Below are 19,481 nucleotides of genomic sequence, written 5' to 3' on the forward strand. Positions count from 1 at the left end.
ACACAATATCACTACACTTATCTTTGAATCATATGAGCATATGAAGATTTTAGGAGGAAGATGATCTAAATAAGACAGACTTTACATCATGTTGTCCCATTTGTGTCTAGAATTTTCTTTATCTTCAACTTCTCAAGGCTGTATGTTCAAGATTGAAACATCACTAGAGAGTTCCAAAGTATCATCCCCTGTGATTTAAACTCAGGGTTTGTCTTTAAATTTTGTATGCTTAAAAAATCGTCATCCATTCAGTTTCAGTAATAGTTTTGTTGAGGTGAATATCACCTTTGCCACAGTTATTGATGTAGTGACTGCTGCCATCTTTGTCTTCATCATCATCACCGCTATTGCCATACTTATCTAGTACCCGCAGGCCTCCCATAAAAAGCATCAACATATCCATCAGGAAGAATGCAATTTAATGTCAAGCACTGTACATTCCTCAGCAAATAGTCTCATGATATGGGTCCCATACATTTCCCTTCTATTTTCGCTGAAGTGGTCTGAGCTTTATTTTTCCAATTATTTTTTTCCTAATAGAAAATTCACTGTATTCAGATATCTATTTATAAGTTGTCCTTATTCTTCACCATCACCAAGGTCTGCATGATTCAGTAGAAATTGATTCCACCTTCAGATCAACAAACAAATTCTGACAAATCGAAATTGAAAACAGTATAAAGCCAAAAGCCTAGGTTATAAAAATCATTTACTTAAACATTTAAAGTTGAAAAGATGGGAGGAGGGGGGATCTGTGGATAGTATGTGGAGTGAGTAGAAAATTTCTTAATAAAGAAAAAAAAAGTTGAAAGGACAAAGAAAGACAATCTATGACACATATAGAGCCCAGGGGTAGAACACTGGCCCCCTCTATCAAGAGAATATAGCTTATCACAAAATATAAAGAACATCACAAAGAAGGATAGATGCAGTAGAATGTAAGACAAGGGAAAATTTGGGAAAAAAAATGAGTATAACCAGTGACTGGTTTCTGTCCAGCTTCCCAAGAAGGATATGTATATTTTACTTTCATTAGTGCTCATCCAACAAGATGGCCATAGACATGGCCTGACCAATAACCACTGTGTCTTCCTACTTTTTATATTCTAAAGGAGAATATTTTGTTAAAATTTCATAATTAGTTGTTTTATACAGAGAGAATAGGGGTCCTGCAGTTTGACCTAATAGGAGAGTATTCAACATATGGGAAGATATGCATGTGTAAATCTAGGAGCCAGAATGTAGGATTCCAATGGATAAATGTTTACTGTAAACCCTTGTTCTCATTTTCATTAATTGTGTTGTAAGGATCAAACAACTGCTTATCACAATGCTAGGCTTCCTTGGTTCCCTAATACACAGTAAAGTTAGTGTGTACTCTGTGAATTACATACTTATTTTAATTAATCAAAATAATAAGTTATTTCATGTGCATAAATTTGGAATGCTGAACCAATTCAATTTATAAGACAACAAATAATTTTAAGATAAAACTAAAAATATTGCTTTCCTAAATATATGAATCAGACACCAGCCCAATTTAGAGGTTCTATGGTCACTGTTGGGTTGCAGACCATTCATATAGGGTCCAGCCTGAACTCATAATATAAGCTGACTTAATTGCAGAAAAATGTTAACTTTGCTTTCTGAAAAAGCATTTAGTTATTTTTGGACCTAATAGGGATATTTTGGTATAGTTACTCTTTAACTTAAGTACAATTTTTTATTTCACTTGGTTACAAAGACATTTAAATGGATGTTTTCTCTCCTGACTGGCCATTCCCAAATACCCAGCAGCTGCTTCCCAAATTACCACACAGAGGCTTATATTAATTATAAATGCTCGGCTGGTAGCTCAGGCTTGCTGCTAGGTAACTCTTACATTTAATTTAACTCATAATTCTTATCTATGTTTAGCAACATGGCTTGGTACCTTTCCTCACTGTGGCATTCTCATCTTGCTTCTGTGGTTTGCCAGCTCCCTGACTCTGCCCTTCCTCTTCCCAGAATTCTACTAGCCTTGCTCTGGAGCTCAATCTCTTCCTGCCCAGCTATCAGCCAATCAGCTTTGTATTAGCAAATGAGGGTAATACATATTCACAGCATACAAAAGGCTTATGCCACAGGAAAGACACATTTCACTAATAAAAGATACTGATAATCAACTAACATCAATATTTGCCTTTTTTCTTTGCATGACAAAATAATCTTGAATTAAAACAACTTTCCAGCTGTTACTTTGACCCTAAAGTGGAGTCAATTTCTACATAGTCAAACTACTAAGAGTCTGGCTCCAGGTAAAACAGTTTCGTTCAATAGTCTGCAAGTTTCATCAGTCCAGCAGCACAAAACATAACTCAGAATAAAAGCTTAAAGCTGATTTCACTTCTTCTTTTATTGACTAAACTATACAACCTGATAAAAACATAAGTTGATTTTATATATTAAAATGTGGTAATGTGCAGGCAGAATGGTATCAGAGAGTTATTGTATTGTTTTTTTTCTTGCCTCATGTTATTTTATAAACTAAGATTCTCTTGAGTTTTGAAATTTTCATCTTTCCCCTAAACTATTATTGACCTGAATAATTAAAAAAAAAGAAAGAAAAAAAGGAGAAAAACTGTCTAGTGTTATGAAACCATTCAGAATTTTTGGGAAATTATATCTCAAAGTTCTCCTAATACCTGGCATGTTATCAATAACTTCTTTGTACTCCTGGATTTACAAGACTGCTGTGTAACTTCTCTTGATGCTCTCATCACACCTAAGCACACGTAAGCTGCAGTGTATGCCAGTACGTATCATGCACTGCAATTGCAGGCCTGCTGCCTTCTACCCAATTCTTGTGTTACAGAACTCCCAGCCAGAAACAAGTAGAGAACATTTTAAACTGTTTGAAGCTATAAACAATTCTTCTCTGCTACTAGTAGACATTCTTTTAGAAGGTAATCTATTTTATGACACAGAGCGAAAAAGCTTTCAGACCACTTGACAATCATTTTAAAAGTGAAACAAAATGTATTTATCACTATCCAGTATTTGGAAATATATCAGTGAATCAATTAGAAATAGTAAAAACTAATATCACTTTCATAAAATGTTTTTAAACACAAAAATAGAGATAATGCATATGTTATCAGCATGATAACACCCAGCATCTCAGTGTCAGATAACACGCTAAAGGCACACATATATCTTAAAAATAGAAGATAATATTACCCAGAAAGCAATTATAGGATTCTGACTAAAAGGAAACAGAATAAAGAGTTGAAACAAAACCATAGTTGCTCACTTTTCAAACATGCTGAGCTAAGTAAATGAAGGCTACTCAATTCCTGAGAGCCCCACACAGGGAAGAAGAACTTGGGATGGAACTTAGAGCAGATGGATTTATCTCTCAACCACTTTCCATGTTGTGCTTGTCAGACCCTTTTCAATTCCATGTGACTAGCCTCCATCTGCTAACGGCAAAAACCAACCAACCCATTTCAGTGGACAGGAATAACAATTCTGACCAAGATGAAAGGGGAAAGTCTGGTCAGAGACCTCTTCTACACCCAAGGAACAAGAACAATGTATCACAGCCAGAGGAGTGTTAGTGTGAGAAGAACTGGGTCAGGCTCAGGGCACAGGAGTGAGGAACCTATTTATTTAACACTTTGAACTAAGTTCCTAAGGAACCAGCCCTGGGGCTGCCTGAGATCCATAATTTTAAGTAAGGTAATAAATCTCTTCTTAAGCTATTGCTGTTATTTTTCTGATGCTTCCCCTTTCTGAGTGGCATCATAAATCAGCCTGGGAATTCAGAAGCATTCCTGGGAGGCTACACCGACATTGAGTAGGGTTAATTGAAGCAGAATTGTGAACCTAGTAACTTAGAAACAAGTTTAACAGACCTTTAAAGCTTACACTGTGAAGACAGAAAGAATAAATAGCAACGTAGCAAGCAAGAACAGGGACTTTCTTAACTCTTCCATGAAGTCAACTTTATTATTTATGTTTAAGTGAATTACATCACTTCCTCATTCCTTCTCCTCACTCAAACCCTTCCCATGTACTCTCTAATCTCAAGTTGATAATCTCTTCCTCTTTATTTATTACTGGTAAATATATGTATATATATGTGTGTATGAACATTTTATATATATATATATATATATATATATATATATATACACACACACACACACAAATGCACACATAACAAAAACAGACAGCCTATTGAATCCATTTTTGCTGTTTGTGTGTATGTGCTTTTAGGGACTTTTTCATGATGATGCATTTGGGAATGCTGTGAGATGAAGAAGAGGATATTTATACTAGCTGGGGTTCCAATTTCAGCCAAGGTGGTAGGGCAGGAGAACTGCTCTAAGTCACCTGCATGTTCCCAAGCTTATAACAATGTAACAGAAGCACTGCAGCAGCATGCAGAGAATAAGGTAAAGCTGCACCACCCACCCTTTAAAGAAAGGGCAGGGGAACAGGGTAGACTTGTAAAGTGGTTAAATCTTCACAAGATTGATGATGAAATTGTCATCTGTATACAAAATAGTATTATAAATCCACATCATCTGGTATTTCAGTTGGCTGAGGGCTTCTGCTCTCATTGTCCAGAAACTATGAGTTGGTCAGGTCTCCAGCAGCAGACCTCAGTTCTCAGGTCCCTTAGTGTTCTTAGCCTAGGTCTGAGATCTTTTTCAGATAGTTTCTGAAACCCGGCAGACTAAGGCCCATATATTTTCTTCTTTGTCTCCTTTCACACAGGATCTCTCTCATATTTCCATGTTTGTATTGGTCTTCTTCTGGCCCCTGCTGCTCTCTCTGTGGCTGCTGCTCAGAGGGCAGCCATGGCTGTCAGGACTCCAAACCTACCCCTCTTAGCACAGCGCAGGAAAGGGATCATCCACTGGGTCATCCTAAGGGCTGCCAAGGTCACTCAGGCATAGACATATCTTCCTATGGAGAAGATCCCAGCATAAGAATGGGATGTGAGCCAACAGCATGGCATGCTAGGTTCAGGCCTGCACTGGGTGGGTCAGAGGTTGCCAGTTTTTCAGTTCCAAATCAGCATTGTCCATCCCCCCTACTTCTTCAGTAGCAGGTGTAGTTACAGTGGGTCCAGCTCCAGGGCTTGGGTTTCTGGAGGTGTTATGTTCCCTGCCCCTAACACCAGGAGTGATCTTCAGGTGTCATGTTAAGACACTGTATACCTAGCACCTGCATTATGAATTTCATGGAGCCTCAAGAGTGACCTTCAGTTGTCAAGTCTCAACCAACAGCTTTGCCAACCATCAGGCTACCAGACCACTATGTAGAATGTTGGCTGCCAGGTCATATCCAGAGTCCTCACTGCTATTGCCCAGTCTTCTACTGTATTCTATTGTTCAGCAAGATCACATACTACTGAGAGTAGTCATGGAAAGACCACTAGGGAGATAACACAGAGTTTCTCTCAAAAGACTCATGCACTGAGCCAAGTAGCCTGCTTCTATAGTCTTAAGAAAGACTATGCAGATTTATCAAAACCATTTCTTTGGCCCACAATAGCTATGAAGATTTGTGGTTTGAAGCAATTGGATCCTTGGTCTTGTATCAGTTACGGTAGTTCCAGTACATGGGGAGTGGGGTGGAGGATGGTTGTGGCTGTTCAGTGGAAAGTGCTGCTCCCGTGGCACAGGGGGAAGCAGTTCATCAAGGATAATGGCTGCAAAATCTGTCAAGGAAACTGTCAAACATCTTGGCCAGTGCTGTACCTTCAGAAAGCAGTGCAATCGGCTACAGTCTTTGCATAGCTATTTCAAAGCTATCATGGAGTGTTCAAGGCAGCTGGTGCTGGCACAGGCACAGTCTGTAGGTGAACTGGCTTTCAGATTTGGAGTTCTTTTGCTCCAGACACCTCAGGCAGCAAGAGCGAATTCTCAGAGCTACTAATTAGGGAGTCACTCATGTCTGTGCTTATTTGCAGGAAGATGAACATCAGAAGCGATGGTAACAATGTAAGCTAAGCATTAGCACCAACAATCACTTTCTCGGTGCTTGGAGGAGGTCCCCCTCCCAGTCCCCCCCCCCCCAGTGTGTCTCAATTGAACTTGTGAACAACAAACTTAGTCAGAATCAGTGTGAAGAATGAAACACACACACTTTCATGTTCTTGGGTAGTTACGCATTCAGTCAGCAACTCCAGAAATGAAGTTTGACTATCAGAATGGCAGGGCATCTTTCCTGGGGTCCAAAGTGTTCTTGCCTAAGATGGGTAGTGCTAATGCCTAGTTTAGTCTCCATGAATCTAATTGAAAAAGGGGGCATTAGATTCACCTGAGGAGGTAAAGAAAGGGATCATGATAGATAGGAAAATGTATAGATACTTAAATAGTTTAAAGCTATGTTAAAAAAAATCCAAATTGAAACACACCAATAGGAATTTGTCATGATAGAAAAACATTGGCAATATTTTTGACAAAATGAACAAAAATTTCAAGCCTAGGAATGTTATTATTATAAGAAGTATTTGAAGTGGGTAAATCGTTCCACTGATATTGTCCATTCAGCAGGTGGATACAGAGCTCAGCCCATCTGAGTTGTGTTCTGATGTATAACATCTAGCATTTTCCAACAGTACAATTATCACTCCAAATATAATTTTACCAACTGATTGTTCTTTAAACATTTTTCAAAGAAACTTTAAATTGTAGATATTTAGGACCGAAGTTACAACAGAGCAACACATGAATTATAGAGAGTAATTTAAAAAAAAATCAATATAGTTCTGTTTTAATCTGAAATATTTCCCAATGAAGAGGAATATACAAGTAGATTCTGACAGACAGTACATTGTCCAAAAACTATAATGAAAAGGGAAACTTAAAATGTTGTTGGTAGGAACATAAAGTTCTACAGACATTAGGGAAATTAGTATGGAGGGTCCTCAAAAATCTAAAAGGATAAATAGATATTATAAGATGCAGCAATCTCAAGCAATACAGGGTGCTGAAGATTTAGCTGGATTGCATTGTGTATTGTAACTGGATTCATAATACCAGAAGTTTTGTTCAGTCTATGAGTCTATCAATGGACACATGAATAAAAAAGTATATATTTGCACACAGTGGAATTTTATTCAGCCATTAATAAAAATGAAATCTTGTTATTTATGGAGACATGGATGAGTTGTAAGGGCATTATATAAGTGAAATAAGCCAGTAATCAGACAAATAGTACGTATTTTCTTTCATATACAGAAACTGAAATTGATCCTTTGTGGGTACAGTGGACAATAGTAGATTCCTGAGGCCAAGAAGATTATTGGGAAGAGGATATTTTGTTAATGGGTTAGAGTTACCATTAGATAAAGGAATGAATGCTAATATTCTATAGTATGTGAGGGGCTACAATTAATAGTTACACCAATTATGTATTTGTATAATTTCAAAACAGTTTGAAGTGAGGAGTTTGAATATCCTCAACACAAAGCAATAATAAATATTTACAACATGGTAATTATTCAATTTCATCATTATATGTTGCAACTTTATCACCAGAGCCCATTGTACTTCTCAGATATATGCAATTATATATATATATATATATATATATATATATATATATATATATATAAAACACTTTAAAAAAACATGAAAGAAAGGAGAGATATTGTTTTTGAATAAGGGTGTACCCTTGATTGTGAAAAGCTATCAGAACTATGACTATATTGACTTGTGAAGAAGGTTAAGAAGTTGATGTTTTAGATTTTTCTTTCAGATATGAGTAGGTGTAGCCTTCCCTTACTAAGGGAGAGATCAAAATGTACAGACTCAAATTAAGATTTCAAAAACTATGGAAGTCATGGATTGTAAATGAGCACACCACCTGCCAAAGCTGTGACCTACATAGAGTCTTACCTTCACCAACTTTTTCATGCTTAAACTCATGAAAACATTAACAGCATCTCAGCCCTGAAATCTATAAGTAAGGGTCATAGATTAGGATACATATCCAATATTTGCTTTTCTCATAACCACATAGTTTTATGTTATTTGGTATCATCAGTTTTCAGCAGTATTTTGACAATTTCATGTGTGGTGAAATTCATCCCTATCTGAGATCTGGTGTTAAGAGACTTTTTCAATAGGACTCTGAAGGCCTAGAGTAGAAGGAAAACCCGAATTGGCTCACCCATTATCTCAGTTAAACCCAATGGACCCAGCTATTACTTAGCACTGAAGCAAGCCTTCTCCAATAGTGTGCATAGACATAAGCAACTATTATCAAATCGTATCATTACCCCTTTGTTCTGAAAATGATGAAGTCAATGTAAATCCATGAGTACACAATTGTTTAAAGTAGTTTCCTGTTTCCTTCTTCCTTGGTGAGGTTCAGATCATGCTAGCCCACAAGATGTCATCTTAGCATTTGAGGAGATAGCAGAATAAAAAAAATAATTTAAAAACAAAACAATGAACCTACCAACCAACCAAACTCACATTCTGTTCTTCAGCCCTGTTCCCTCCTTTTGAAGACACAGATCCTGAAGAAGCATGGCTTTCCCTTACCCAGTTAATCATTATCAAATAATAACTTCCTTCGCCCTATTCATACCAATCTAAAAGTACAGGAGTCCTTTAAATGTAGCATAAAATTCACAGGTTTTGCTTTTGTGTAGTTTGTTTTTCAGTTTTGAAAGTTCCTATATTATTTTGAAAGTAATCAGCACTTTTAAATGCTTTTCTCTTGTTAATATCACGTAAGTTTTTGGTTTGAGAATGAGAGAAAAGAATGGCATGCAGTTGGGTGTGTGGAGAGATTGGAAGATCTCGGAATTGTTGAGGGAGGGGGAAGTGATTAGAATATATTGTATAAAAAATTGTTCCCAATAAAATAGAAAAATAGTGAAACAGAATTATTTTTTCTTCTACAACAACACTAGAAGGATATTACCAAAATCTTTGTATCCTATGTAAGATTTCATAGCTTAATGAAAATTAAAAAAAAGAACTTATAAGTGTAGCAATACATGAGGGCATTTCCTCCCCTCCATTCTCATACCCACAGCTGTTCTGCAATTCTCCTCCAATACCATAATACCAGTTTGTGTTCCTTCCTAAGAGATATCTCATTTTTCCTATTTGTCTTATTTTCCTCAATACCTATTATAAATAAATGTAGTCCACATGAAATAACCTCTTTGAGGAGACTGGTCACTAGAAAGAGAATCTGCTAGAAATGAAACATGGTCTATGATGGGGGTAAGATATAGTTCTTCACTATTAAACAAGCAGAATCTTGTGGCAAGCTGAAAGACTGGCTGTTTTTAATGTTGGTCTGAATATGACCTTCTGTGCCACCCTCCAACATTAATGACTCCTCAGCAATAATTTATAGATGCCTTTCAAAGAGCCATTGTAAGGGAATATTGCTGAAGAATGAAAGGAAAGCCTTGAGAAATATCTCTGAAAAATAGCCTGAAATAATAAGTTGAAGTAAATAATTAAAAATTGAAGATAATATACAAACATCATTAGAAACATCTTTTTGGCATATTTTTGTTGAGATTGGCTCCAGGCATAATGAGAGTCCACAAAACATTAGTCTTCTGTATCCAAGCCTTAACGAACTAAGAACAACAGAGAATACAATTTGAAAGATAACGATTCTAATCTTGGAGCAGTCATGGCGTGCAAACAGAAAAAGAGAGTGAGAAGAGTTAAAAGAGTGATCTTCCTTCTATATAGCCTCTGGGACATAAGAACATTTTGATTGTGTTCCAAGCCTCCTAAGTTTAGGACACAAAAGACTGGTCAGATGACTGATATAGTCTCATATTTCTGAACAAATAGAACATACTGAGGCAAAGACACATTTCCCTGTACAATTAGAAATAAGGGAAATGTTACAAGGTGGCTCACATCTTTAATTCCAGTACTTGGGAGGATCGCTGTGAGTCTGAATCCAGCCTGGTCTACAGAGCCAGTTCCAAAGGACAGGCTCGAAAGCTACAGAGAAACCCTGTCTTGAAAAAGTTAAAACAAAAAAAGAGGGGGGATGATATAGCATAAAATTGGCCTATTCACAGCTCAGGTATAGATATTCTGTCTAGAGCAAGTCCTAGGGTGGATGGAAGAGGAATCCCCTTCCATTTTTTCCAAGCTTCACTGCAATCTCAGTCAAAAGGCTATTCACACATAGGAGGAGCCGAGCTGAAGTGTTCACCGGCAAACCGTATCTACTCACACACTAGGAGAGTAGTTCTTGCTTTGATATCTGTGATCATGAGTGAAAACAGAGTTAGAGCCAGACCACAAAAAACATTTCAGAGCACCTACTGTGACAAATGAAACAGCAAAATTACATTTAAGCAGTTACAGCGTCCCAAGGAACCCATCAGAGAATGTGTGCAAACAGTGTGGGGCTTTCTACTCCTAATTCTGTTGACAAAATGACAAAATATGGCTCTTTCTCGTAATGACAGGGAGAAATAAGTTGCCTGCAAACATAAAGCATGCTGTTGCTGAGAATGAAAAACAACATTCACACGTGTTACATTTCAGTTGGCAGCTTTATTGGAAAGAGTCACAGCATCTTTGTTTTTAAGAAAGGCAAAGGATGTGGTGACTAGAAAGGACAAATTCAGCAGCCTCACCTCTCAACATTTAGATAGACAAGACTATTAAAGGCCAATTTGCCATTCAGTTAGCACCATCAGAGAAAAATTTGCAAGCACATACATTTCTAAAAAAGGATGCCAAGAGAACGCCGTGAGCACATTTGTAAATCTCCAATTCTTTCTTACTACCTTTATCCAACCACCCAAACAGATCAGTTTAAATACAACTTCTTTTACTAATGCCTTTTGAAGCATCGCTACACTCAAGGAACCATCTGCTCCAAACACAAATAGAGCCTCATTCAAGAATTATGTTCCCCAGCCTTCCTCACAAAGTCCTTACGTGCAAGCTGTTCTTGTCAAAATCAGAACCATTGTGATGATGCATCTTAATATTCAATCAGACTTTAAGTAAAGAGTGACAAAAGTCCACATATGGATGACAGCTGTTTCTTCAGTAAATATTTTCCCCTTTATTGAATGGAGGCTTATGGCAGTTTAGGATAAGTTCCATAAGACATTTCAGCCGAACTGCCTGAGGACTATTGAAATGACAGTAAGAATAAAATTCCAGTTTTCAATCTGCTACAATTTACATATTCAAAAACAACAGTCCTTTCAACTAAAGCAGCACTCTAGGCCGTGGATTCCTCAGTCTCCTTGGCCACCACTGACTGATGAACAGGTGAATTTGGGAACTTGGTGCATCTTTGTTTTTAACCCTTCTAATTATACTGCCATTGTTGTAAAAAAAAAAAAGCAAGTTTTTTTCTATGTAGATTTTTCTCAATATATGAACAAAGTTCATAGGAATTTAAACATTTGTGATCATATTTTGACAAGCTGTAAATTTTTTAAGATTAATTATTCTATTATTTAAGAAAGAGTCTTATAAGAACTGTTTTTAAATCAATAAAATGAATCACAAATTAAAAAGCTAACAAATAAAAAGTGAATTCTGTTGAGTTCATTCATCAAGTAATATTATTAGGCTAAAAGATCAGTATTTACAGGAAAAATAGTCTGAACTAACAAAGTTATCCTTAATGTTGGAGTACCCTTGAACATACATTATATTTTGTTTATAAAAACGTAAATGTTATGCTTACTCAAGTAGATTAACAGTGTTTCAAGAAGAATTTGTGCACATTGCTAACTCTAAGGTTCCCTGCTGAGCATCAAAATGAACTTGCTTTGGAGACCAATAAAGGGAAGAGTGTTGGTGTCTCAGGCAAGGTCTTCAGTATCACACCTTGTTAAAGCACCGATAATCACTAAGTTTCAAATGTTGACTTTTAGCCTGTTTCTCTTCCTGCAATGCTAGCACTAAAATCAATGCATTTCTTTTTAATAATGCTAATAATGTCTTACTTCCTACAAAACCACATATTAGATTTGATCCCTTTTTAATGGGAACTTTTCTAAACCTGGCATGCTGAAGGTGATGTTCTTACCCTGCGATGGGATCTGCTGCTATGGCTTTAGGATTGTGAAGCTCCAATTCAATCAGTGTGACACACACAGAGCCATTGTAATTACAGACAAAGATCCGGTCACTGATGTGGTCCACGAAGTAGAGATTTCTGGTAAGCCAGTCAATTGCCATTTGTTCCACATCTGAAAAACACATATGCAGAATAACTTAGTCACAGACACAAACTTTTTAAATCGTAGCCAGAATATACAAGTCTGCCCGAGCCATCCCAAAGGAGGAGAACTAAAACACAGGATTTTTGTTAGTTTGTTTTTTATTTCTGTTTCATATATATATATATATATATATATATATATATATATATATATATATATATATACTGCAAAGAAAAATTTCAACAATGTGAAAATAAATGACTGTAATATATAAAATATTGTCTACTCCATGGCTATCTCTTTGCTATGTAAAAACTGAAGACTGAAGTTGACTTAGAAAAAAGAAAGTTTCTATTCTTAAAATGTAGGTCTCTTAACATTGTAGTATTTCTTCTGCATTTTCCAAAATATCTCATTTCATCCAATGAACATAAGAGGTTCAGTAATAAGGTTAATTTGTAATAATAAGAAAATATCTATTGTGAATGTTTGTTCTCACTCATCTCTAAAAAAAAGGAAGAGGGGGTCTTGGAAATTCAAGGGAAGAAAGATAAAAATCAGGTAGTATAAAGAGGAAAAGGGGAACAAGGGAACATGAAGAAGTAAATGCACAGGGTGTGGGAGGTTAGGGTAGGAAAGAATACAGGATGGGATTAACTGCCATTAATGCCCATTGAAAATGCCATTGGAAGACAGTCTACTGTGGAAGCAACTTTATATGTGTGTGTGTGTGTATATATATATATATATATATATGTATATCTATATGTATATGTATATCTATATGTATATGCATATACATATCTAAAATGAAGCTGCCCTATAATAGGAAGAAAAGGGTATTTTCAAATAAATAGGCTATTAAATACAAAGCCTAGTGCCAAGTATAGATTACCTATTTTTGAGCTATTAGATAATGGGGTCCCATAAACCTTCCAAAAATTATAGGTATTACCATATGACTTGATTGCTCATCAGATGATGGAAAGACCCTACTTCCAAAGACACCATCTACTTGAATGATAGAACTTGGAGATATCAAGCTGGTACCAACCTGGATAGCTTTCATAGTGCTGAAAGGTTCTATGCACACAATTGGGAGAGAAAATACTCAGCAGTTTTCCTCATCTATGAATGCTGTTAGATAAAATAATGACTGGTCTGTCAATAGAGAACCACTGGTACAATAGTAGAATGAATATTATGGGAGTAAACACATTTTTATCATACTTAAAGCCAACACATAAGACAAGAGTCATTCTTGGTACTATTACTTGGACCAAAAACCTAGTGGGTAACAAGGTCACAGGCAGTAGAAGATAACCTACCTAATCCTATAATTTTGCTGAATGGACATATCAGCAGACTGTTACCTACATTCTTATCTTCATATCCATAAGTTCTCTCTTTATATAAGATCTCTCAACCCTCACGAGAGAAGTTTCTTTTGCAGTAGATTATTTGAATAAAAATTTCCCCACAGGATCATAGAGAAGGGCACATTGGGAAGTGTGGCCTTGTTGGAGTAGATCTGGTCTTGCTGGAAGAAGCATTTTACTGGGAAGGGCTTTGAGGTTTCAGGTGTTCATGCCAGGCACAGTGTCATTCTCTCCTTGCCCTCTTGCCCTGGCCTTGCTAGCACATTTATTCCTTCACTAGCATTGGAGCCTACTTCTTCAGGATACCAGCATATACAGAAGACTAGCTGAGACATCCAGCCTCATGGGACTGAGCAACTACTAGATTCTTGGACTTTCTGTTCACAGCGAGCAAGTGAGTGAGAGAGAGAGAGAGAGAGAGAGAGAGAGAGAGAGAGAGAGAGAGAGAGAGAGAGAGAGAAATTCATTCCATAAGGTCTGTGACTCTAGAGAACCCTGGCTAACACAATGGTGATTAATACAGACAACCACATCTGGTCAATAGTACAGAGAATAAGATGTGTAATGCTCTGCTCTAAAATGGCCATCTAATTTATTCTCCATTCCTTCAAGGCTCAGAGATCATTGCTGAAGAGGGCAGAGCAATTTTTAGAGTCAGTAAATTGATATCTGCAGCAAATTCCTTCTTCTGAGCATGACATAGCCACTGAGCAATGAATTCCCAGAACCTGTGAGTCCATGCACAAGACTTGTACAAGACCAAGACAGCCTAAAACCCAGCATGGATGGGTCAGGCACTGATGAAGACCCCACCTAGTCTGAGGGTCTGTTGGAATCTTATGGCTCCTTTGTTAGGCATATCAGTTTCTTTGTGGGTGGTACTATACCCAAAAGCATACAGGGAGCACTAAGTGGACTCATAGGTTTGAAAGAACAGACTACATCAAAGAAAAAAGGGATAGGAAAGATAGTGGAGAAATTGGGCAGGGTATGGGTTTGATCAAGACACATTATATGGATATATAGAATTCTCAAACAATAAAAACTAAAAAAACAATAGAAAAGATGTAGAAATGATAGGAAAAGAAAGCTTTATCATATCTTTGCCTACATAAAAGGACCTAAAATTTTTATATAAAGCCAAGGAGGGGTGACATATTCCTTCAATGGCATACTTAGGCACTGAAGAAAAAAAGGAAAGAAAAGGCTTAAGAATTCTTATTCTTTATATTCCAATACCATGTTGTACAATGAGGATGGAACTATTTCATACCTGCTATATTTAATAAAGAGGCCACCATCTTTTTCAAATGTTAGCTTTTATTTCTTGGAAAATGAATCATCAGTACATTGTATTTTAGCTAATTCATTTCAAATTCAAATAACTGATTGCTAATGGATACAATGGATAAAGCAGCCATATAAAAGTATATGCGTTTTCTTTGAGCATTTTTTTATTTTATGGTTCCAAAGCTGTTACACTGTAGCTTGTAGTGTAGTTTTATATAGTAGTATAAATCTGCAGTGTATAATTTGTAGTTATAGGAAAAATAATCTCAAAGATACACTGTAACATTATGAGATATTAAGGGCTTACATCTATTCCACAATTCTCTAGTTAATATTTTTTAATATTCATAAAAATGAATTAAATTTAAAATGAGCTGGAGATGTTGCTCAATTGGTACAATATCTACCTTTTAAAATGCAAAAGGCTCTGGGTTCAGTCTCCAGCATCATGTCATCCAGGCATGATGGTGCATGTCCGTAACCACAGTACTGGGAAGGTAGTAGCAGGAGAATGAGAAGTTCAAGGTCATCCACAGTTACATAGCAAGTTTGAGGCCTTCTTAGCTACATGAGACACTGTGCAATTATCCTCAAACTGTAAAAGCCCAAATAAATAAAAGTACTTATGGGTACCAAGTTCTCCAATGCTTTTAGACTACTAGTATTGCTCTGGCTCCTTCAATAATGCCATAAATGAATCATGTACTCATTTTCAGTCTTGGTTTCCATGCTTTTAATTTTTAAATATTACTGTACCCTATCTATGTTTCAGAAACATGCCAAGGCCCCAGTGATAATTGATAATATTACAGTTAGAATGAAATCCTAGGAATACTTTATTTTTATGTGTACATATACTTCTATGGTACATGGCAATTTATATACTAAATAAGAAAGAAAATTAACAATTGACAATAAAATAGAATTGAAGTAACATGTTGTAATAAAATTTAGGAGAATGTGGTCTCTGTCTCCGTATCTGTCAAATTATCTTATGGTACTCTCTTGATTCATGTTGGCCACAGGAACCTAGAACTATGGATAGTAAAACAATAGCTAAAAAGGAGCTAGTATATATTTCAAAACCCCTCTCTTAATATTTATCTGTGATCAGTTGACTAAAGGATGTGGTATGGCTCAGAATGAACTGCCCCAGAATAGGGCACTGCAATGGCCAATCTTGGCTGTCAACTTGGTACACCTGGGAAGAGGAAGCCTTGGTTGAAGAATTGCCTCTATCAAATTTACCTTCAGGTACATCTGTGACACATGGTGATTGCTAAGTGACTCAGAACCCACTGTGGTGTTACCATCCTAAGCAGCTGGGTTGGGGCTGTATAAGAAATGCAGCTGAACATGAATCCAGGACCAAGCCAGTAAGCGGGATTTCTCTTTGGTACTTATTTCTGCTTCTGTTTAATGTCTTGCTATGGCTTTACTCAAGGATGAACTGTGGGTTCCAATTCAAGCTCCTGTCTTTTGTTCCTGACTTGACTTCTCACAGTGGCAGACAGTAAGCTGTAAGTCAAATCATTCTTTCCTCTTCAGGTTGCTGTGGGTAATGGTATCTTATCACAGCAGCAGAAAAGCAAACCCGGAAAGTCACTCCTGCAAATTTGATAGTTAAAGCTGAAGGAATTTGAGGAACAAGAGTGCTCTCTGACACACACCAATTGAGGCAGGTCAGACCTTCAAGTGAGAGGTGCAATCTATATTTCCTGTGGAAAAGATTTTAGACTGTTCTAATTACTAAGATTCTTGCACTTTATTATATTTAGTGCACAAAGATGCCCATCATGTCTTCATATGACTTTCCTTCCCCCATCAATCTAGTATGAAAATACTCATGTCTTCAGTTCCTCTAGGGGCTTCTCTGTCATTTAAATGGATTTGTGTGCTTTTCTCTGTGAATCTCTTTTGTTGCTCACATTTGCATATGTCTACACTTGAGAAACTTAGCCACATAAAGGAATTTTTTCCTTTGTTGACTTAAGTTCCCAGAAAAAAAAATTGTACTTATATCACACATTCTACCAAGATGATTAACTGATTAGAATAGCAATGATTTTGAGAGTTGGAATATCCCAGGTCCAGAGCCAAATTACCTTTGGTTATCTTAGCCTTTAAGTAGTCGTTTATTACCAACCTCTGATTTTTATTAATGTCCATATAGCTGTTAGATAAATCCTTTCAGAGGTACACGTCCATAATATCAAAGGCTATGACAGCAGCAGCAGCAGCTGAAGCCTGTGGTAGAGATTTCCCCATTTTGCTGCAATCCAACTGCTGGTTGTTTTCAGCAATGTATTTTGAAAAGTGCCCTGGTTTTAACTATACTTGGTCTGCTACAATAAAACCTGACGGAAAGATAAGTGCATTGTAATGTGGTGTTTGGGATAATTTAGATTTTTGTTCCTAGGATATGTGCTGGCATTCAGGCATGCCTAGTCCGCCCCTTGGGTAGCTGGCAGGATGCATCATTCCTGTGTGCATGTGCTCTCCAGTACGGAGGCAGTACTTAGGCCTGTTCAGGGCCCTCACAACGTCATGTGCTCATTCCTATGTGGTCTCTGTGCACATGCGCTGAGCCCCCTTTAAATGGCAGGGCCCTGCCCTCCTCTCTCTTCACACTTTTCTCGTTCCCACTCCCCTCCTCCCGTCTTTCTCTTCTTTCTCTCCTTTCCTCAGCTGTCTCCAGAGGCACACTCTGCATCTCTTCCTTTCTGTCCCTTACCCCAATAAATTCTCCCTGTGAGTTCTGTTGTGTGGCATGACTTTCTAGGGCCCCTCGGCTCGAAACCTGCCAAGGCCGCCGCCCACCCGCACCATATTGTAACAATATGGCCACTCATATTTTGCTACGGAATAAATTCTCCCTTTTCCAATTTTAAGTAAGAGTTGTGCTTTTTTGTGCTTACACCTTCTCCACGAAAAGCCTCCTTCTGTAATCTGAACCTAAACATTTTTCCTACTTTATGCTCCAAAATTCTTCCTCAGAGCAGGCCACTTCCGTGAACGATGTTCTCTCAGTGGAGAGATTAACACTGACTGACAAACACGCCAGCATTATCTTTCACAATGGTATATTGCGAGATAAAAAAGAAGAGAGACAGCAGCAGTTGTGTGGGAATTCCTACCCTGTCTTAAGAGGATAAACAGAAAATAGATATTGCAAGCCATTGGACATACATTTGCAGGCCATCAGTAACAGTCTCACTCACACTATACAGCTTTTATGGAACAATAAACATTTAAATATTCCTTAAGCTACAAGAAACTTTATTTTTCCTCAGCCAGTCCAGCACTCAGGACATGAAAAAGTCTCGGTTGTTTTCCCATCTCAAGAAATCTGGGGTCTTAGGTTTTGCTGGGATTTGGTGTGCGCTTGCATTATTCTGTCAGCTGCAGGTCAGATATTCTGGTTCGAGACCCGGAAAGTGCCTGGCCCCTTCATCCACCCATCCCTTATGTTGTAAAGCTGGTAGCTTCAGTACACGCTACTGCGATTTTAGACAAAGGAGCTGCTGCATGGCAGGATCCACACCTGTCTGTAATTCATCATTTCCCAAAGATTCTCTACTCTGGAAGAATAGGTGCTGTTAACTAACACCTAGCTACTCTTGAAGCAGTGTGATTTCAGTGAAAAAAGTCTAATTGGCAGAATGGTTAGTAATTGTGAGAATTAGTTTAGTTTCTTTTTATGCTGTTGGTGTTTCCTTCTGTCTTTAGTGTAATTTGTATTTAAATCAGAGAGTTTGGGCAATTAGACATAGCCTTGAGGCAAGCAAGCTGGCAAATAAACAGATACAGGAAATACCCATGATCAGAAAATGGCAAGCAAACTGCAGTGTGCTTTGAACGAAAGGAGACTAGAAAGCCTCCGAAGCAAAATCTCTTTCTCCAGCCCATTGCTTTGCCCTCCGCATTCCACAAAAATTAGTCACAGAGGTGGAATCACTTTTCCGAAGGCAAATCATAAGGTGAAATCTTGCTTCCTGAAGCAATTCATAAAGAGGTGGAGAGTGGTGTCATTTTATTTTCATTAAAAATATTAAAAAAACTTAAAATATTACTCGAATATTCCACACCCTTTTGAATAGACACTGCTTACTAAGAAAGTGTCTGACCTACCTTTTCTATTACTAGGTCATCAGACTTTCACTCCAGAGGAGTCCTGTCTCCAGCTAGGAGGAAGGAATGTTATAGAGAAAGGGCAAGGAGACTCTGGACAGATGGCTCTCACTGAGTGCCCCTCCCAGTCTTTACCTATTAGAGCATCCCCTGGCATGTAATTTCAAATCAAGATCAAACTGAGGGGCACAGAAGAAGCCACTTCAGAAGGCTGCCATCCCGGTGTGGTGTCTCCCTTTGTTGTTGTTTGAGGCAGAGTCTTGGTGAATCAACGAGCCTGGCCTCCTGGGATTGGTGGTATGTGTCACAGCATCCAGCTTGGTACTAAATTTCTGAAAATTCTCATTTCGTAGAAAGTGGAGTAAATATGTTCGTTGGAGAAATTAAAATCAAAACTACATGGAGATTCTATTTCATACTAAGAAAACATATAACAACAAATGCAGATGAGGAAACAGGGAAAAGAGGCTCCATACATACTGCTAATGTTG

The 19,481-nt window shown here is 37.5% G+C and overlaps 1 protein-coding gene across 5 annotated transcripts in view; it reads right to left on the bottom strand.

Moving 5' to 3' along the window:
* Lrp1b (LDL receptor related protein 1B) overlaps positions 1 to 19,481 on the bottom strand; it is a 1,950,932-nt gene that overhangs the window by 1,008,127 nt on the left and 923,324 nt on the right. For all 5 annotated transcript variants that reach the window (XM_052726598.1, XM_052726596.1, XM_052726595.1 and 2 more), the window contains exon 7: positions 12,055 to 12,217. In XM_052726598.1, the coding sequence (XP_052582558.1) occupies positions 12,055 to 12,217 (163 nt within the window). The remainder of the gene's footprint in view (positions 1 to 12,054; positions 12,218 to 19,481) is intronic.

The sequence above is a fragment of the Peromyscus californicus genome, unplaced genomic scaffold (assembly GCF_007827085.1).
Source record: "Peromyscus californicus insignis strain IS unplaced genomic scaffold, ASM782708v3 Scaffold_7__1_contigs__length_154581171, whole genome shotgun sequence".
Lineage (NCBI taxonomy): Eukaryota > Metazoa > Chordata > Mammalia > Rodentia > Cricetidae > Peromyscus > Peromyscus californicus.